Source organism: Crinia signifera, chromosome 6, assembly GCF_055691185.1.
Source record: "Crinia signifera chromosome 6, ASM5569118v1, whole genome shotgun sequence".
In the NCBI taxonomy this organism is placed as follows: Eukaryota; Metazoa; Chordata; class Amphibia; order Anura; family Myobatrachidae; genus Crinia; species Crinia signifera.
The window spans coordinates 9523987-9546308 of record NC_139222.1 but is presented as its reverse complement, the minus strand read 5'-3'; the positions used below and the strand labels follow the sequence as shown (position 1 = coordinate 9546308).

At 52.8% G+C, this 22322-nt stretch overlaps 2 protein-coding genes across 4 annotated transcripts in view; one reads left to right on the top strand and one right to left on the bottom strand.

Moving 5' to 3' along the window:
* Window positions 1–22322, top strand: part of LOC146009947 (uncharacterized) — a 56539-nt gene that overhangs the window by 23174 nt on the left and 11043 nt on the right. The gene's annotated exons all lie outside the window — the stretch shown is intronic.
* The window catches only part of LOC146009905 (zinc finger MYM-type protein 1-like), a 298717-nt gene continuing 278297 nt past the window's right edge, over window positions 1903–22322 (bottom strand). Inside the window, exons 2-7 of one of the 3 annotated variants that reach the window (XM_083150511.1) lie at window positions 15825–15971; window positions 13010–13183; window positions 12433–12556; window positions 11596–11693; window positions 11394–11505; window positions 1903–4053 (exon numbers count right to left, since the gene is read on the bottom strand). In XM_083150511.1, the coding sequence (XP_083006637.1) occupies window positions 2567–4053; window positions 11394–11505; window positions 11596–11693; window positions 12433–12556; window positions 13010–13183; window positions 15825–15893 (2064 nt within the window). In that variant the 5' untranslated portion in view covers window positions 15894–15971 and the 3' untranslated portion in view covers window positions 1903–2566. The remainder of the gene's footprint in view (window positions 4054–11393; window positions 11506–11595; window positions 11694–12432; window positions 12557–13009; window positions 13184–15824; window positions 15972–22322) is intronic. The other 2 variants (XM_083150513.1, XM_083150510.1) reach the window with 2 other exon arrangements.

Sequence of the window (22322 nt, the reverse complement as noted above, 5' to 3'; positions counted from 1 at the left end):
AAGTATATTGATGTATACAGATTTATGTATTGTCCGGTGGTAGTAGGATGCTAATATGTGTCCTTCTGTGCTTCCCGCAGCTCTCAGCAGCAGTGACACAGCGCCTGGTTGATGAGCGTGTCACCGTCATACCGCAGTGGAACGCAAACAGTCGGAGGTTGCTATGCAACCACGCTGACTGCTGGTCCCGGAAATGAGGCGGCTGCCGTCTGAATCCTGGCGTCTGCACGTGCGGCTGCTGATGATGCAAACGGAGTGGCGGAGGTACGCAAGGGATAGAAGGTATTTATGTGGTTACTGTGCATTGTTTGCTTGCTGTAGGATTGTGCTCTGACGAAGGGGGTCAAACCCCGAAAGCTTAGCTTTAATACACATCCTTTGATTTGTTACTATTGCCTCTCGAGTGCCAATCATTTCTTGGAGTTTGTGTATGATTGTTGCTGGGGCACCGAGGCCCGTTGTCTGCTACTTTGTCCGAGTGCCGGCAGGTTTGGAACTTTATGTATATATATATATATATATATATATAGTCCTTGAGAAAAACAGCGGCACACTGAGACTTCAAGTGGTGAAACAAAGTGAAAACTTTACTGGTCTACAGTTTCGGGGATATCACCCCTTCATCAGGAATATATATATATATATATATAACAAGAACAGTATATAAGGTGCGCCAAAAGTGTACCACCACTAAAATAGTTAGGTACTCTTTACCTAGATGGGCGCCCGTCGTGGTGATCGCGGGTACATTTATGTGTGGCCGCGACGCGACCGACGCGATGCCCGCGATTTCCCATTGAAACCCATGTTAAACATGGAAATCTTGTCGGTCGCGTCGCGGCCGGCCATAAATGTACCCGCGATGCCCGCGACGCGATGCTCCCGATTTGCCATAGGAATCAATGTTAAAAGGCCCGATGGACACGATTTTACTGTTAAATGCCTCAATGGACCCGATTTGGCCATAGGAATCAATGTTAAATGGGCCACAGAGCCCAAATAAGCACAATTAACCCTTAAATGTCCCCCCAAATTTTTAACGCCACCCCACGATCCACGCCAACCCGAAGCGTGGCGAGCGCAGCGAGCCCGCGAGGGGCGGCGGTACGCGTCCTCCGACCTTTTCATGCCCTACTATCCACTAGGGCGTGGAGTGAGAATAGAATAGTGTGGCGAGCGCAGCGAGCCACCGAGCCCCCGAGCCCGAAGCGTGGCGAGCGCAGTGAGCCCCGCAAGGGGACGCGGATACCTTCACAGTTATACGCGACCCCTCGCGGGCTTCACAGGTGTCCGTGGCGACGCGGACACCTGTGAAGCCCGCGAGGGGACGCGTCTGCCTGTGAAGGTATCCGCGTCCCCTCGCGGGGCTCGCTGAGCTCGCCACGCTTCGGGCTCGGTGGCTCGCTGCGCTCGCCACACTATTCTATTCTCACTCCACGCCCTAGTGGATAGTAGGGCATGAAAAGGTCGGAGGACGCGTACCGCCGCCCCTCGCGGGCTCGCTGCGCTCGCCACGCTTCGGGTTGGCGTGGATCGTGGGGTGGCGTTAAAAATTTGGGGGGACAATTAAGGGTTAATTGTGCCTATTTGGGCTCTGTAGCCCATTTAACATTGATTCCTATGGCCAAATCGCGGGCATTGAGGCATTTTACATGAAAATCGCGCTCAATCAGCCTTTTTAACATTGTTCCCTATGGGAAAATCGAGGTCATCGCGGGTAGCAGATTTTTATGTACCCGCGATTTACCCGCGATTTTTACCCCCGACGCCCGCGATTTCAATCGCGGGCGCCCATCTAGGTAAAGAGTACCAATAGTTAGTTATAAGATATGACAATATAAACGAAATCCTTTAGCATATTCAATGTTATAAAAATTATTAAAAATACAATAAAAACTCAGTTCTTGCAAATTGCATTCCATTTTATTGGTTTTCATAGTTCACAACAGATATAATGACCCAACGCGTTTCGCCGTCTAGACTTCATCAGGGGTAAATTTTCCCTAGTTGTAAACAGAACCGATAGGTATGAAATGAGTCATAGGGATACACAGGTCCTCTTGGACTCCTCGCGCTTGAATGCAATCAAAATAGAATCAAATGAGAATATGAGTTTTGTGTACATGACAAAATTTAGAGATATACGGCTTTTAATTCCGCTTTTAATTCCGGATAAACGGCTTATAATTCCACAAATCAAGACCAGGTAAGTCTCAATCAATGTACATAATCGTGTACTACTCCCGATTGTAGGTCAGCAAATGGTAATTGTTTTTTTTATTACCCTGTGAATTTTCAGATGTACTGTATAACATTTCCCACACTCAGAGCATGGAAATGGCCTGTGTGAGTTCTCGGATGTCTGACAAGAATTTGTTTCTGTGTAAAACATTTCCCCCGTCAGAGCATGGATGCTAGTCCTGGCCATTGTGAGTTATCTGATGTCTGACAAGATCTGAATTATCTGTAAAACATTTCCCACACAGTGCATGGAAATGGCTTCTCGCCTGTGTGACTTCTGTGATGTCTGACGAGATGTGATTTATCTGTAAAACATTTCCCACACTCAGCATTCAGGGCATGGAAACGGCTTCCCGTCTGTGTGACTTCTGTGATGTGTGACGAGATCTGATTTTCTTGTAAAAGATTTCCCACACTCGGAGCATGGAAACGGTTTCACACCTGTGTGACTTCTGTGATGTATGACGAGATCTGATTTTCTTGTAAAACATTTCCCACACTCAGAGCATGGAAACGGTTTCACACCTGTGTGACTTCTGTGATGTCTGATGAGATTTGATTTATCTGTAAAACATTTCCCACACTCGGAGCATAGAAACGACTTCTCGCCTGTGTGACTTCTGTTATGTCTGATGAGATCTGATTTATCTGTAAAGCATTTCCCACACTCAGAGCATGATACGGTTTCACAACTGTGACTTCTATGATGTTTGACGAGAGTTGATTTATCTGTAAAACATTTCCCACACTCGGAGCATGGAAACGGCTTCTCCCCTGTGTGACTTCTGTGATGTATGGCTAGATCTGATTTTCTTGTAAAACATTTCCCACACTCAGAGCATGGAAACGGTTTCACACCTGTGTGACTTCTGTGATGTCTGATGAGATTTGATTTATCCGTAAAACATTTCCCACACTCGGAGCATAGAAACGGCTTCTCGCCTGTGTGACTTCTGTGATGTCTGATGAGATCTGATTTATCTGTAAAACATTTCCCACACTCAGAGCATGGAAATGGCTTCTCATTTGTGTGAGTTCTCCGATGTTCCATCAAACTTGATTTCTTTGCAAAACATCTCCCGCACCCAGAACAAGAGAACGGCTTCTCACCGGAATGAATTCTCTGATGTGCGATAAGAATGGATTTATTTGTAAAACATTTCCCACAATCAGTGCATGGAAACGGCTTCTCGCCTGTGTGACTTCTGTGATGTGTGACGAGATCTGTTTTTCTTGTAAAACATTTCCCACACTCGGAGCATGGAAACGGTTTCACACCTGTGTGAGTTCTGTGATGTGTGACGAGATCTGATTTTCTTGTAAAACATTTCCCACATTCGGAGCATGGAAACGGTTTCACACCTGTGTGGGTTCTGTGATGTCTGATGAGATTTGATTTATCCGTAAAACATTTCCCACACTCGGAACATAGAAACGGCTTCTCGCCTGTGTGAATTATCTGATGTATAACAAGCTTAGACTTACGTGTGAAATTTTTCCCACAGGCAGAGCATGAATGTTGGTTCTGACCGTTGTGAGTTCTCTGATGTCTGACAAAACTTGATTTATCTCTAAAACATTTCCCACACTCGGAGCATGGAAGCGATTTATCACCTGTAGGGCGTGTTCTAGGTGTAACGTCACCTAATTTATCAGCAGAACATTCCATATGATCAGAGGGAGCAGGTGACATATCGCCACTGCCCAATACTGTGCGTATATCTAGTGTAATCGGGTTTTCTCCTGGAGAATCTTCTACGATGTAATCTGAAGGTGAAAGACGTTCCTCCGAGGTCCTGCTCCTCCCTCCATCTGCCGGGGATAAAATACAGCTTTAAAAATCAGTATCTTTTTGTCATTGCGCAAAAGTCCATACTATGGGGGGGGGGGGGGGGTTCCTCCCTCCTGCATGGTGGAGCCACCATTCCTGGTTCCTGCTCGCCCCTCCTATGGTCACGGGCAGTGATCGGTGTAATCACACTGATCGTAGCCACTGACTGAGACTCCGCCTACTGCTAAACCCACCAGGCTCTGTGAGCTATCTAAGAAGGAGCAGGCCAGATACCTGCTGGTAACCAGCATTGTGCGATAGATATTCCATACATAAATGGTTATTAGAAGTCACAGGTAAATGACATTATTGCACAATACAGTGTGTAGAAATCCCAGAACAAAGGCTCTGACAACAGGCACTAATAGCACATACGAACAGTCCAGAAACCCCCACAGCACAGCGGGGTGCGCCCAAAGGCAGAACAGGTCTCCACACGGAGAGGAATGGTGATCCAATGGGCAATAGCAGCCTTAGAGGTAGGCTAGTGACAGAGGAGGGGGCGGGATAAGAGAAGAGGGGCAGTGACAGAGGAGGGGGCGGGATAAGAGATGAGGGCAGTGACAGAGGAGGGGGCGGGATAAGAGATGAGGGCAGTGACAGAGGAGGGGGCGGGATAAGAGATGAGGGCAGTGACAGAGGAGGGGGCGGGATAAGAGATGAGGGGCAGTGACAGAGGAGGGGGCGGGATAAGATATGAGGGGCAGTGACAGAGGAGGGGGCGGGATAAGAGATGAGGCTAGTGACAGAGGAGGGGGCGGGATAAGAGATCATAGCAGTGACAGAGGAGGGGGGCGGGATAAGAGATGAGGGCAGTGACAGAGGAGGGGGCGGGATAAGAGATGAGGGCAGCGACAGAGGAGGGGGCGGGATAAGAGATGAGGGCAGCGACAGAGGAGGGGGCGGGATAAGAGATGAGGGCAGCGACAGAGGAGGGGGCGGGATAAGAGATGAGGGCAGTGACAGAGGAGGGGGCGGGATAAGAGATGAGGGCAGTGACAGAGGAGGGGCGGGATAAGAGATTAGGGCAGTGACAGAGGAGGGGGTGGGGATAAGAGATTAGGCTAGTGACAGAGGAGGGGGGCAGGGATAAGAGATTAGGGCAGTGACAGAGGAGGGGGCGGGATAAGAGATTAGGGCAGTGACAGAGGAGGGGTCGGGATAAGAGATGAGGGCAGTGACAGAGGTGGGGTCGGGATAAGAGATGAGGGGCAGTGACAGAGGAGGGGGTGGGATAAGAGATGAGGGCAGTGACAGAGGAGGGGGCGGGATAAGAGATTAGGGGCAGTGACAGAGGAGGGGGCGGGATAAGAGATTGGGGTAGTGACAGAGGAGATGTCGGGATAAGAGATTAGGGGCAGTGACAGAGGAGGGGGCGGGATAAGAGATTAGGGGCAGTGACAGAGGAGGGGGTGGGATAAGAGATGAGGGGCAGTGACAGAGGAGGGGGCGGGATAAGAGATGAGGGGCAGTGACAGAGGAGAGAGCGGGATAAGAGATGAGGGGCAGTGACAGAGGAGGGGGCGGGATAAGAGATGAGGGGCAGTGACAGAGGAGGGGGCGGGATAAAAGATGAGGGGCAGTGACAGAGGAGGGGTCGGGATAAGAGATGAGGGGCAGTGACAGAGGAGGGGGCGGGATAAGAGATTAGGGCAGTGACAGAGGAGGGGTCGGGATAAGAGATGAGGGGCAGTGACAGAGGAGGGGGCGGGATAAGAGATTAGGGCAGTGACAGAGGAGGGGGCGGGATAAGATATGAGGGGCAGTGACAGAGGAGGGGGCGGGATAAGAGATGAGGGGCAGTGACAGAGGAGGGGGCGGGATAAGAAATGAGGGGCAGTGACAGAGGAGGGGGCGGGATAAGAGATGAGGCTAGTGACAGAGGAGGGGGCGGGATAAGAGATGAGGGGCAGTGACAGAGGAGGGGGCGGGATAAGAGATGAGGGGCAGTGACAGAGGAGGGGTCGGGATAAGAGATGAGGGGCAGTGACAGAGGAGGGGTCGGGATAAGAGATTAGGGGCAGTGACAGAGGAGGGGGCGGGATAAGAGATTAGGGGCAGTGACAGAGGAGGGGCGGGATAAGAGATGAGGGGCAGTGACAGAGAAGGGGGCGGGATAAGAGATTAGAGCAGTGACAGAGGAGGGGTCGGGATAAGAGATGAGGGCAGTGACAGAGGAGGGGGCGGGATAAGAGATGAGGGGCAGTGACAGAGGAGGGGGCGGGATAAGAGATGAGGGGCAGTGACAGAGGAGGGGGCGGGATAAGAGATTAGGGGCAGTGACAGAGGAGGGGGGCGGGATAAGAGATGAGGGGCAGTGACAGAGGAGGGGGCGGGATAAGAGATTAGGGCAGTGACAGAGGAGGGGGCGGGATAAGAGATCAGGGGCAGTGACAGAGGAGGGGGCGGGATAAGAGATGAGGGCAGTGACAGAGGAGGGGGCGGGATAAGAGATTAGGGCAGTGACAGAGGAGGGGGCGGGATAAGAGATGAGGGGCAGTGACAGAGGAGGGGTCGGGATAAGAGATGAGGGGCAGTGACAGAGGAGGGGTCGGGATAAGAGATGAGGGGCAGTGACAGAGGAGGGGTCGGGATAAGAGATGAGGGGCAGTGACAGAGGAGGGGGCGGGATAAGAGATTAGAGCAGTGACAGAGGAGCCGGGGTCGGGATAAGAGATGAGGGCAGTGACAGAGGAGGGGGCAGGATAAGAGATTGGGGCAGTGACAGAGGAGGGGGCGGGATAAGAGATGAGGGGCAGTGACAGAGGAGGGGGCGGGATAAGAGATTAGGGGCAGTGACAGAGGAGGGGGCGGGATAAGAGATGAGGGGCAGTGACAGAGGAGGGGGCGGGATAAGAGATTTCTGCACTCAATAAAAGTTCATACAATGGGGGATGCACTTATCTTGTGTGGTGCCATTGTAGCCTCATGCATTGTGGGCGTCACTCTAACCAGCAAATCCAGCAGAGACGCCATTGCTGATTAGCGCTCGCACAACCTAAGGTTATACGCTGAGTAATCACACTGGGAATCACCGTTGGAGATGGCGACGACTGGGCGCGACTTGGCTGATTTAATGAAATCGCACAAGATGCAACGTTCTACCTAAAACGTTTTAGAAATTTTGATGTTTAATGTCTATAAGCAACTACATTCAGGGCCTTATTTTGGTTCATTCTTTCTGACAAAATCCTTCTTAGATGGACAAAACCATGTGCACTGCAGGTGGGCAGATGTAACATGTGCAGAGAGAATTAGATTTGGGTGAGTTATTTTGTTTCTGTGCAGGGAAAATACTGACTTCTTTATTTTTACACTGCAATATAGATCTCACTTTGAAGTAAAACCCCACCCAAATCTAATTCTCTCTGCACAAGTTAAATCTGCCCCACCTGCAGTGCACATGGTTTTGCCCATCTAAGAAGGATTTTGTAAGAAAGAATGAACCAAAATAAGGCCCTTAGTGACATGATGTGAGGGGGAGAGCAGGAGTATAATAGGGGCTGATGGCTGCTGATGTATGAGATACACCAGAGAGTGCTGGGAGGAGACTGGTCAGATCTCTGGGCTGGTAACACACAGTGACATGATGTGAGGGGGATAGCAGGAGTATAATAGGGAATGATGGCTGCTGATGTATGAGATACACCAGAGAGTGCGGGGAGGAGACTGGTCAGATCTCTGGGCTGGTAACACACAGTGACATGATGTGAGGGGAGAGCAGGAGTATAATAGGGGCTGATGGCTCCTGATGTATGAGATACACCAGAGAGTGCGGGGAGGAGACTGGTCAGATCTCTGGGCTGGTAACACACAGTGACATGATGTGAGGGAGAGCAGGAGTATAATGGGGGCTGATGGCTCCTGATGTATGAGATACACTAGAGAGTGCGGGGAGGAGACTGGTCAGATCTCTGGGCTGGTAACACACAGTGACATGATGTGAGGGGGGAGCAGGAGTATAATAGGGGCTGATGGCTCCTGATGTATGAGATACACTAGAGAGTGCAGGGAGGAGACTGGTCAGATCTCTGGGCTGGTAACACAGTGACATGATGTGAGGAGGAGAGCAGGAGTATAATAGGAGCTGATGGCTCCTGATGTATGAGATACACCAGAGAGTGTGGGGAGGAGACTGGTCAGATCTCTGGGTAGGTAACACACAGTGACATGATGTGAGGGGGGAGCAGGAGTATAATAGGGGCTGATGGCTCCTGATGTATGAGATACACTAGAGAGTGCGGGGAGGAGACTGGTCAGATCTCTGGGCTGGTAACACACAGTGACATGATGTGAGGGGGGAGCAGGAGTATAATAGGGGCTGATGGCTCCTGATGTATGAGATACACTAGAGAGTGCAGGGAGGAGACTGGTCAGATCTCTGGGCTGGTAACACAGTGACATGATGTGAGGGGGAGAGCAGGAGTATAATAGGGGCTGATGGCTCCTGATGTATGAGATACACCAGAGATTGCGGGGAGGAGACTGGTCAGATCTCTGGGCTGGTAACACACAGTGACATGATGTGAGGGGGAGAGCAGGAGTATAATAGGGACTGATGGCTCCTGATGTATGAGATACAGCAGAGAGTGTGGGGAGGAGACTGGTCAGATCTCTGGGCTGGTAACACACAGTGACATGATGTGAGGGGGAGAGCAGGAGTATAATAGGGGCTGATGGCTCCTGATGTATGAGATACACCAGAGAGTGCGGGGAGGAGACTGGTCAGATCTCTGGGCTGGTAACACACAGTGACATGATGTGAGGGGAGAGTAGGAATATAATAGGGGCTGATGGCGCCTGATGTATGAGATACACCAGAGAGTGCGGGGAGGAGTTTGGTCAGATCTCTGGGCTGGTAACACAGTGACATGATGTGAGGGGAGAGCAGGAGTATAATAGGGGCTGATGGCTCCTGATGTATCAGATACACCAGAGAGTGCAGGGAGGAGACTGGTCAGATCTCTGGGCTGGTAACACACAGTGACATGATGTAAGGGGAGAGCAGGAGTATAATAGGGGCTGATGGCTCCTGATGTATGAGATACACCAGAGAGTGTGGTGAGGAGACTGGTCAGATCTCTGGGCTGGTAACACAGTGACATGATGTGAGGGGGGAGAGCAGGAGTATAATAGGGGCTGATGGCTCCTGATGTATGAGATACACCAGAGAGTGCGGGGAGGAGACTGGTCAGATCTCTGGGCTGGTAACACAGTGACATGATGTGAGGGGGGAGAGCAGGAGTATAATAGGGGCTGATGGCTCCTGATGTATGAGATACACCAGAGAGTGCGGGGAGGAGACTGGTCAGATCTCTGGGCTGGTAACACACAGTGACATGATGTGAGGGGGAGAGCAGGAGTATAATAGGGGCTGATGGTAACTGATGTATGAGATACACCAGAAAGTGCGGGGAGGAGACTGGTCAGATCTCTGGGCTGGTAACACACAGTGACACGATGTGAGGGAAGAGCAGGAGTATAATAGGGGCTGATGGCTCCTGATGTATGAGATACACCAGAGAGTGTAGGGAGGAGACTGGTCAGATCTCTGGGCTGGTAACACACAGTGACATGTTGTGAAGGGAGAGCAGGAGTATAATAGGGGCTGATGGTGATGTATGAGATACACCAGAGAGTGTAGGGAGGAGACTGGTCAGATCTCTGGGCTGGTAACACACGGTGACATGATGTGAGGGGGAGAGCAGGAGTATAATAGGGGCTGATGGCACCTGATGTATGAGATACACCAGAGAGTGCGGGAAGGAGACTGGTCAGATCTCTGGGCTGGTAACACACAGTGACATGATGTGAGGGGGAGAGCAGGAGTATAATAGGGGCTGATGGCTCCTGATGTATGAGATACACCAGAGAGTGCAGGGAGGAGACTGGTCAGATCTCTGGGCTGGTAACACACAGTGAAATGGTGTGAGGGGAGAGCAGGTGTATAATAGGGGCTGATGGCTCCTGATGTATGAGATACACCAGAGAGTGCAGGGAGGAGACTGGTCAGATCTCTGGGCTGGTAACACACAGTGACATGATGTGAGGGGGAGAGCAGGAGTATAATAGGGGCTGATGGCTCCTGATGTATGAGATACACCAGAGAGTGCGGGAAGGAGACTGGTCAGATCTCTGGGCTGGTAACACACAGTGACATGATGTGATGGGGAGAGCAGGAGTAGAATAGGGGCTGATGGCTCCTGATGTATGAGATACACCAGAGAGTGCGGGGAGGAGACTGGTCAGATCTCTAGGCTGGTAACACACAGTGACATGATGTGAGGGGGAGAGCAGGAGTATAATAGGGGCTGATGGCTCCTGATGTATGAGATACAGCAGAGAGTGTGGGGAGGAGACTGGTCAGATCTCTGGGCTGGTAACACACAGTGAAATGATGTGAGGGGGAGAGCAGGTGTATAATAGGGGCTGATGGCACCTGATCTATGAGATCCACCAGAGAGTGAGGGGAGGAGACTGGTCAGATCTCTGGGCTGGTAACACACAGTGACATGATGTGAGGGGAGAACAGGAGTATAATAGGGGCTGATGGCTCCTGATGTATGAGATACACCAGAGAGTGCAAGGAGGAGACTGGTCAGATCTCTGGGCTGGTAACACACAGTGACATGATGTGAGGGGGAGAGCAGGAGAATAATAGGGGCTGATGTATAAGATACACCAGAGAGTGCGGGGAGGAGACTGGTCAGATCTCTGGGCTGGTAACACACAGTGACATGATGTGAGGGGGAGAGCAGGAGTATAATAGGGGCTGATGGCTACTGATGTATGAGATACACCAGAGAGTGCAGGGAGGAGACTGGTCAGATCTCTGGGCTGGTAACACACAGTGACATGATGTGAGGGGGAGAGCAGGAGTATAATAGGGGCTGATGGCTCCTGATGTATGAGATACACCAGAGAGTGCGGGGAGGAGACTGGTCAGATCTCTGGGCTGGTAACACACAGTGACATGATGTGAGGGGGAGAGCAGGAGTATAATAGGGGCTGATGGCTACTGATGTATATGATACACCAGAGAGTGCAGGGAGGAGACTGGTCAGATCTCTGGGCTGGTAACACACAGTGACATGATGTGAGGGGGAGAGCAGGAGTATAATAGGGGCTGATGGCTCCTGATGTATCAGATACACCAGAGAGTGTGGGGAGGAGACTGGTCAGATCTCTGGGCTGGTAACACAGTGACATGATGTGAGGGGGAGAGCAGGAGTATAATAGGGGCTGATGGCTCCTGATATATGAGATAAGAGTTTGCTGTAGTGACTCAGTGGAGAATATGTACTTAGTGATTATTACTCACCTGTGCTGTTAACTGTAGGGATTTCCTCCTCCTTACACTGCTGATGACCCCTCAGATACATCTCATCTTCCTCTTTTATAATCACTACATTAATATCAGTAAAATCTTCCCCCTAAATAGTTGAGATAAAAGAAAATAATTATTCATAGATCATATATTGTACAGTGACTTATTTTGTGAGAACCTCAGTAATTCCACCCACCTGATCCTCCTGTGGGACCCTGTGATTCTCCTCTGTGTGGTCCTGGGAATACAGAGGACGGGGACATCTCTCTGGGGTATCTCTGTTACTGGCCCCATCTGTAGGAGACACGCAGTGACTGAGGACATGGTATATATGTGATTATCCTGGGAATACAGAGGACGGGGACATCTCTCTGGGGTATTCCTGTTACTGGGCCCATCTGTAGGAGACACACAGTGACTGAGGACATGGTACATATGTGATTATCCTGGGAATACAGAGGACGGGGACATCTCTCTGGGGTATCTCTGTTACTGGGCCCATCTGTAGGAGACGCACAGTGACTGAGGACATTGTATATATGTGATTATCCTGGGAATACAGAGGACGGGGACATCTCTCTGGGGTATCTCTGTTACTGGCCCTATCTGTAGGAGACACACAGTGACTGAGGACATGGTATATATGTGATTATCCTGGGAATACAGAGGACGGGGCATCTCTCTGGGGTATTCCTGTTACTGGGCCCATCTGTAGGAGACACGCAGTGACTGAGGACATGGTATATATGTGATTATCCTGGGAATACAGAGGACGGGGACATCTCTCTGGGGTATCCCTGTTACTGGGCCCATCTGTAGGAGACACACAGAGACTGAGGACATTGCATATATGTGATTATCCTGGGAATACAAAGGACGGGGACATCTCTCTGGGGTATTCCTGTTACTGGGCCCATCTGTAGGAGACACACAGTGACTGAGGACATTGTATATATGTGATTATCAGATGCTGTGTATCTTGGTGGCCCCATAGCTGCTCTCTCCATTACACTACATGACAGTCTCCTCTTACCCAGTGATGTGAGGGGCCGGTGATTCTCCATCATCACGTCCTTGTACAGACCCCTGTGTTCCTCTATATACTCCCACTCCTCCATGGAGAGATAGACAGAGACATCCTCACACCTTATAGGAACCTGACACACACAATGATACAGTCATCACCCAAACACATCCCCCGGTGTTACTGTATAACGTCCCATTCCCAGCAGTCACCTCTCCGGTCACATCCCCCGGTGTTACTGTATAACGTCCCATTCCCGGCAGTCACCTCTCCGGTCACATCCCCCGGTGTTACTGTATAACTCCCCATTCCCAGCATTCACCGCTCCAGTCACATCCCCCGGTGTTACTGTATAACGCTCCATTCCCAGCAGTCACATCCCCCGGTGTTACTGTAGAACACCCCATTCCCAGCAGTCACCTCTCCGGTCACATCCCCCGGTGTTACTGTATAACGTCCCATTCCCAGCAGTCACCTCTCCGGTCGCATCCCCCCGGTGTTACTGTATAACGTCCCATTCCCAGCAGTCACCTCTCAGGTCACATCCCCCGGTGTTACTGTATAACCTCCCATTCCCAGCAGTCACCTCTCCGGTCAGCAGCTGAATGATCTCGTTGGCGAGTTTCAGGATCTTTTGGTCATTGTGCCTCTCATTTATCAAAGAATGAAGTGGAGGCAACAGGATGGGGCTCGGTCTTCTTGACACACTTTCATGGCTGTTGGATGTCGTACCAGATGCCTTCCTCACTACTGTATACTCCTGTGTAATAACATACAATAATGAGTATTAGATATAAGAGCGATGTCACTGTGACGCTCCCAGACCCCCTCACCTCCCCAGTCAGGTCCCTGTGTCAGTAATAGAGATAACAGTGATGTCACTGTGACGCTCCCAGACCCCCTCACCTCCTCGGTCAGGTCCCTGTGTCAGTAATAGAGATAAGAGTGATATCACTGTGACGTTCCCAGACCCCCTCACCTCCCCGGTCAGGTCCCTGTGTCAGTAATAGAGATAAGAGTGATGTCACTGTGACGCTCCCAGACCCCCTCACCTCCCCGGTCAGGTCCCTGTGTCAGTAATAGAGATAACAGTGATATCACTGTGACGTTCCCAGACCCCCCTCACCTCCCCGGTCAGGTCCCTGTGTCAGTAATAGAGATAAGAATGATGTCACTGTGACGCTCCCAGACCCCCTCACCTCCCCGGTCAGGTCCCTGTGTCAGTGATCGAGATAAGAGTGATGTCACTGTGACGCTCCCAGACCCCCTCACCTCCCCGGTCAGATCCCTGTGTCAGTAATAGAGATAAGAGTGATGTCACTGTGACGCTCCCAGACCCCCTCACCTCCCCGGTCAGGTACGTGTGTCAGTAATAGAGATAAGAGTGATGTCACTGTGACGCTCCCAGACCCCCTCACCTCCCCAGTCAGGTTCCTGTGTCAGTAATAGAGATAAGAGTGATGTCACTGTGACGCTCCCAGACCCCCTCACCTCCCCGGTCAGGTCCCTGTGTCAGTGATAGAGATCAGAGTGATGTCACTGTGATGCTCCCAGACCCCCTCACCTCCCCAGTCAGGTCCCCGTGTCAGTAATAGAGATAAGAGTGATGTCACTGTGACGCTCCCAGACCCCCTCACCTCCCCAGTCAGGTCCCTATGTCAGTAATAGAGATAAGAGTGATGTCACTGTGACGCTCCCAGACCCCCTCACCTCCCCAGTCAGGTCCCTGTGTCAGTAATAGAGATAAGAGTGATGTCACTGTGACGCTCCCAGGCCCCCTCACCTCCCCAGTCAGGTCCCTGTGTCAGTAATAGAGATAAGAGTGATGTCACTGTGACGCTCCCAGACCCTCTCACCTCCCCGGTCAGGTCCCTGTGTCAGTAATAGAGATAACAGTGATGTCACTGTGACGCTCCCATACCCCCTCACCTCCCCGGTCAGGTCCCTGTGTCAGTAATAGAGATAAGAGTGATGTCACTGTGATGCTCCCAGACCCCCTCACCTCCTCGGTCAGGTCCCTGTGTCAGTAATAGAGATAAGAGTGATGTCACTGTGACGCTCCCAGACCCCCTCACCTCCCCAGTCAGGTCCCTGTGTCAGTAATAGAGATAAGAGTGATGTCACTGTGACGCTCCCAGGCCCCCTCACCTCCCCGGTCAGGTCCCTGTGTCAGTAATAGAGATAAGAGTGATGTCACTGTGATGCTCCCAGACCCCCTCACCTCCTCGGTCAGGTCCCTGTGTCAGTAATAGAGATAAGAGTGATGTCACTGTGACGCTCCCAGGCCCCCTCACCTCCCCAGTCAGGTCCCTGTGTCAGTAATAGAGATAAGAGTGATGTCACTGTGACGCTCCCAGACCCCCTCACCTCCCCGGAGAAGGTCCCTGTGTCAGTAATAGAGATAAGAGTGATGTCACTGTGACGCTCCCAGACCCCCTCACCTCCCCGGTCAGGTCCCTGTGTCAGTAATAGAGATAAGAGTGATGTCACTGTGACGCTCCCACACCCCCTCACCTCCCCGGTCAGGTCCCTGTGTCAGTAATAGAGATAAGAGTGATGTCACTGTGACGCTCCCAGACCCCCTCACCTCCCCGGTCAGGTCCCCGTGTCAGTGATAGAGATAAGAGTGATGTCACTGTGACCTCACCTCCCTGGTCAGCAGGTAGATGATCTCCAGGGTGAGGTTTAGCACTGTGTGTCTCCTGTCCTTGTCCATCCTCAGTGATAGAGATAAGAGTGATGTCACTGAGACGCTCCCAGACCCCCTCACCTCCCCAGTCAGGTCCCTGTGTCAGTGATAGAGATAAGAGTGATGTCACTGTGACGCTCCCAGACCCCCTCACCTCCCCAGTCAGGTCCCTGTGTTAGTAATAGAGATAAGAGTGATGTCACTGTGATGCTCCCAGACCCCCTCACCTCCCCGGTCAGGTCCCTGTGTCAGTAATAGAGATAATAGTGATGTCACTGTGACGCCCCCAGACCCCCTCACCTCCCCGGTCAGGTCCCTGTGTCAGTAATAGAGATAAGAGTGATGTCACTGTGACGCTCCCACACCCCCTCACCTCCCCGGTCAGGTCCCTGTGTCAGTAATAGAGATAAGAGTGATGTCACTGTGACGCTCCCACACCCCCTCACCTCCCCAGTCAGGTCCCTGTGTCAGTAATAGAGATAAGAGTGATGTCACTGTGATGCTCCCAGACCCCCTCACCTCCCCAGTCAGGTCCCTGTGTCAGTAACAGAGATAAGAGTGATGTCACTGTGACCTCACCTCCCCGGTCAGGTCCCTGTGTCAGTAATAGAGATAAGAGTGACGTCACTGTGACGCTCCCAGACCCCCTCACCTCCCCAGTCAGGTCCCTGTGTCAGTAACAGAGATAAGAGTGATGTCACTGTGACCTCACCTCCCCGGTCAGCAGGTAGATGATCTCCAGGGTGAGGTTTAGCACTGTGTGTCTCCTGTCCTTGTCCATCCTCAGTGATACGTATATGATATCTCACCCTCACGTGATGTCTAGTAACAAGGATCTGACTCCTCAGTGCCCAGATGTCTAGGAAGAAATAGAATGATTAGAAGCTATTACCAGTCACGTGTATAGCGCACACATGTGATGCAGCGCTGTACTGGGAATAGTAAGTCACTGTCCTTGCCCCAGTGGAGCTTACAATCTGCATTTCCTACCACATGGACGCTCTCTCACATTACTGAAAGAAGCCAACTTACCAGTGTGTGTTTGTAGTGTGGGGGGAAACCAATGCAAACATGGGGAGCAAACAAATATCCACATAGACAGATCCTTTATCAGGGAGGGAATTCACAACCCCGGTGCTGTGAAGTAGTAACGCTGACCACTGAGACTGCAAAGTCCCTCTTACACCCAAAGGTCCGCTCCACCTGCATTACAGTAACACCGGGGTCTGCACCACCTGTATTACAGTAACACCGGGGTCTGCACCACCTGTATTACAGTAACACCGGGGTCTGCACCACCTGTATTACAGTAACACCGGGGTCTGCACCACCTGTATTACAGTAACACCGGGGTCTGCGCCACCTGCATTACAGTAACACCGGGGTCCGCAACAGCTGTATTACAGTAACACCGGGGTCTGCGCCACCTGTATTACAGTAACACCGGGGTCCGCGCCACCTGTATTACAGTAACACCGGGGTCTGCACCACCTGTATTACAGTAACACCGGGGTCTGCGCCACCTGTATTACAGTAACACCGGGGTCCGCACCACCTGTATTACAGTAACACCGGGGTCTGCGCCACCTGTATTACAGTAACACCGGGGTCTGCGCCACCTGTATTACAGTAACACCGGGGTCTGCGCCACCTGTATTACTGTAACACCGGGATCCGCGCCACCTGCATTACAGTAACACCGGGGTCTGCACCACCTGCATTACAGTAACACCGGGGTCTGCACCACCTGCATTACAGTAACACCGGGGTCTGCGCCACCTGTATTACTGTAACACCGGGATCCGCACCACCTGCATTACAGTAACACCGGGGTCTGCGCCACCTGCATTACAGTAACACCGGGGTCCGCAACAGCTGTATTACAGTAACACCGGGGTCTGCGCCACCTGCATTACAGTAACACCGGGGTCTGCGCCACCTGTATTACAGTAACACCGAGGTCTGCACCACCTGCATTACAGTAACACCGGGGTCTGCGCCAGCTGTATTACAGTAACACCGGGGTCTGCACCACCTGCATTACAGTAACACCGAGGTCTGCGCCAGCTGTATTACAGTAACACTGAGGTCTGCGCCACCTGTATTACAGTAACACCGGGGTCTGCGCCACCTGCATTACAGTAACACCGGGGTCCGCACCACCTGTATCACAGTAACACCGGGGTCCGCACCACCTGTATTACAGTAACACCGGGGTCCGCACCACCTGTATTACAGTAACACCGGGGTCCGCACCACCTGTATTACAGTAACACCGGGGTCTGCACCACCTGCATTACAGTAACACCGGGGTCTGCGCCAGCTGTATTACAGTAACACCGGGGTCTGCGCCACCTGTATTACAGTAACACCGGGGTCTGCGCCACCTGCATTACAGTAACACCGGGGTCCGCGCCACCTGTATCACAGTAACACCGGGGTCCGCACCACCTGTATTACAGTAACACCGGGGTCCGCACCACCTGTATTACAGTAACACCGGGGTCTGCACCACCTGCATTACAGTAACACCGGGGTCCGCACCACCTGTATTACAGTAACACCGGGGTCCGCACCACCTGTATTACAGTAACACCGGGGTCTGCACCACCTGCATTACAGTAACACCGGGGTCTGCACCACCTGCATTACAGTAACACCGGGGCCTGCGCCACCTGCATTACAGTAACACCGGGGTCCGCACCACCTGTATTACAGTAACACCGGGGTCCGCACCACCTGTATTACAGTAACACCGGGGTCCGCACCACCTGTATTACAGTAACACCGGGGTCTGCACCACCTGCATTACAGTAACACCGGGGTCTGCGCCAGCTGTATTACAGTAACACCGGGGTCTGCGCCACCTGCATTACAGTAACACCGGGGCCCGCGCCACCTGTATTACAGTAACACCGGGGTCTGCGCCACCTGCATTACAGTAACACCGGGGTCTGCGCCACCTGTATTACAGTAACACCGGGGCCTGCGCCACCTGCATTACAGTAACACCGGGGTCCGCGCCACCTGTATTACAGTAACACCGGGGCCCGCGCCAGCTTTATTACAGTAACACCGGGATCCGCACCACCTGCATTACAGTAACACCGGGGTCTGCGCCACCTGTATTACAGTAACACCGGGGTCCGCGCCACCTGTATTACAGTAACACCGGGGTCTGCGCCACCTGCATTACAGTAACACCGGGGTCTGCGCCAGCTGCATTACAGTAACACCGGGGTCTGCGCCAGCTGTATTACAGTAACACCGGGGTCTGCACCACCTGTATTACAGTAACACTGGGGTCTGCGCCACCTGTATTACAGTAACACTGAGGTCTGCGCCACCTGCATTACAGTAACACCGGGGTCTGCGCCAGCTGTATTACAGTAACACCGGGGTCTGCACCACCTGTATTACAGTAACACCGGGGTCTGCGCCACCTGTATTACAGTAACACTGAGGTCTGCGCCACCTGCATTACAGTAACACCGGGGTCCGCAACAGCTGTATTACAGTAACACCGGGGCCTGCGCCACCTGTATTACAGTAACACCGGGGTCTGCGCCAGCTGTATTACAGTAACACCGGGGTCTGCACCACCTGTATTACAGTAACACCGGGGTCCGCACCACCTGTATTACAGTAACACCGGGGTCTGCGCCACCTGTATTACAGTAACACTGAGGTCTGCGCCACCTGTATTACAGTAACACCGGGGTCCGCGCCACCTGTATTACTGTAACACCAGGGTCAGCATAACCTGTATTACAGTAACACCGGGGTCCGCACCACCTGTATTACAGTAACACCGGGGTCTGCACCACCTGCATTACAGTAACACCGGGGTCTGCGCCAGCTGTATTACAGTAACACCGGGGTCCGCACCACCTGTATTACAGTAACACCGGGGTCTGCACCACCTGCATTACAGTAACACCGGGGTCTGCGCCAGCTGTATTACAGTAACACCGGGGTCTGCGCCACCTGTATTACAGTAACACCGGGGCCTGCGCCACCTGCATTACAGTAACACTGGGGCCTGCGCCAGCTGTATTACAGTAACACCGGGGTCTGCGCCACCTGTATTACAGTAACACCGGGGCCTGCGCCACCTGCATTACAGTAACACCGGGGCCTGCGCCAGCTGTATTACAGTAACACCGGGGTCCGCACCACCTGTATTACAGTAACACCGGGGTCCGCACCACCTGTATTACAGTAACACCGGGGTCCGCACCACCTGTATTACAGTAACACCGGGGTCCGCACCACCTGTATTACAGTAACACCGGGGTCTGCACCACCTGCATTACAGTAACACCGGGGTCTGCGCCAGCTGTATTACAGTAACACCGGGGTCTGCGCCACCTGTATTACAGTAACACCGGGGCCTGCGCCACCTGCATTACAGTAACACCGGGGTCCGCGCCAGCTGTATTACAGTAACACCGGGGTCTGCGCCACCTGTATTACAGTAACACCGGAGTCCGCACCACCTGCATTACAGTAACACCGGGGTCCGCACCACCTGTATCACAGTAACACCGGGGTCCGCACCACCTGTATTACAGTAACACCGGGGTCCGCACCACCTGTATTACAGTAACACCGGGGTCCGCACCACCTGTATTACAGTAACACCGGGGTCCGCACCACCTGCATTACAGTAACACCGGGGTCTGCACCACCTGCATTACAGTAACACCGGGGTCTGCACCACCTGCATTACAGTAACACCGGGGCCCGCGCCACCTGTATTACAGTAACACCGGGGTCTGCGCCACCTGCATTACAGTAACACCGGGGTCTGCGCCACCTGCATTACAGTAACACCGGGGCCTGCGCCAGCTGTATTACAGTAACACCGGGGTCCGCGCCACCTGCATTACAGTAACACCGGGGCCTGCGCCAGCTGTATTACAGTAACACCGGGGTCCGCGCCACCTGTATTACAGTAACACCGGGGCCCGCGCCAGCTTTATTACAGTAACACCGGGATCCGCACCACCTGCATTACAGTAACACTGGGGTCTGCGCCACCTGTATTACAGTAACACCGGGGTCTGCGCCACCTGCATTACAGTAACACCGGGGTCTGCGCCAGCTGCATTACAGTAACACCGGGGTCTGCGCCAGCTGCATTACAGTAACACCAGGGTCTGCGCCAGCTGTATTACAGTAACACCGGGGTCTGCGCCAGCTGCATTACAGTAACACCGGGGCCTGCGCCACCTGCATTACAGTAACACCGGGGCCTGCGCCAGCTGCATTACAGTAACACCGGGGTCTGCGCCAGCTGTATTACAGTACCACCGGGGCCCGCGTCAGCTGTATTACAGTAACACCGGGGCCCGCAACAGCTGCATTACAGTAACAGCGGGGTCCGCGCCACCTGTATTACAGTAACACCGGGGTCTGCGCCACCTGCATTACAGTAACACCGGGGTCTGCGCCAGCTGCATTACAGTAACACCAGGGTCTGCGCCAGCTGTATTACAGTAACACCGGGGTCTGCGCCACCTGTATTACAGTAACACCGGGGTCCGCGCCACCTGTATTACAGTAACACCGGGGCCTGCGCCAGCTGCATTACAGTAACACCGGGGTCTGCGCCAGCTGTATTACAGTACCACCGGGGCCCGCGTCAGCTGTATTACAGTAACACCGGGGCCCGCAACAGCTGCATTACAGTAACAGCGGGGTCCGCGCCACCTGTATTACAGTAACACCGGGGTCTGCGCCACCTGCATTACAGTAACACCGGGGTCTGCGCCAGCTGCATTACAGTAACACCGGGGTCTGCGCCAGCTGCATTACAGTAACACCGGGGTCTGCGCCACCTGCATTACAGTAACACCGGGGTCTGCACCACCTGTATTACAGTAACACCGGGGCCTGCGCCAGCTGTATTACAGTAACACCGGGGTCCGCGCCAGCTGTATTACAGTAACACCGGGGTCCGCGCCAGCTGCATTACAGTAACACCGGGGTCTGCGCCACCTACATTACAGTAACACCGGGGTCTGCGCCACCTGCATTACAGTAACACCGGGGTCTGCGCCACCTGCATTATAGTAACACCGGGGTCTGCACCAGCTGTATTACAGTAACACAGGGGTCCGCTCCACCTGCATTATAGTAACTGCGGGGTCTGCGCCACCTGTATTATAGTAACACCGGGGTCTCTACCAGCTGTATTACAGTAACACAGGGGTCTGCACCAGCTGTATTACAGTAACACCAGGGTCCGCTCCACCTGTATTACCCGCATCACCTGCATTATAGTAACACCGGGATCCGCAACACCTGCATTATAGTAACTGCGGGGTCTGCGCCACCTGTATTACAGTAACACAGGGGTCTGCACGATCTGTATTACAGTAACACAGGGGTCTGCTCCACCTGCATTATAGTAACTGCGGGGTCTGCGCCACCTGTATTACAGTAACACCGGGGTCCGCTCCACCTGTATTACAGTAACACAGGGGTCTGCACCACCTGTATTACAGTAACATAGGGGTCCGCTCCACCTGTATTACAGTAACACAGGGGTCTGCACCACCTGTATTACAGTAACACTGGGTCTGCGCTACCTGCATTTCAGTAACATCGGGGTCTGCGCCGCCTGTATTACAGTAACACCAGGGTCCGCACCACCTGCATTATAGTAACTGCTGGGTCTGCGCCACCTGTATTACAATAACACCGGGGCCCGCGCCACCTGTATTACAGTAACACCAGGGTCTTCTCCACCTGTATTCCAGTAACACCGGGGTTTACACCTTCTGCAATTACACCTTCTGCAATACAATAACACGGGGGTCTGCATCACCTGTAATACAGTATTTACTGTCACGCTTACCGCGGGAACGTCCCGATATTCGGGGACGTTCCCGTGTCCCGCCCGGGGCCGCCATTGTCCCGCGGTGGGGGGGACAGTTGGGAGCCCCCCAGCTTGCCGAGTATAGACGCTGTGCGCGTGCGCACAGCGTCTATTCAGCGCCGACGAGCGGCGAAAACGGGGCGTAGCCGGAGTTCGCTTCACCCCGTGAGGCCACGCCCCCTTTTCTCGAGGCCGCGTCCCCTTTTCGGGAGCGCGCACGGCGTAGCCGCGCGAATGTCCCGACTTCCCAACTTCAAAAGTTGGGAGGTATGCAGTAACACCGGGGTCAGCACCACCTGCATTACAGTAATACAGTAACACCGG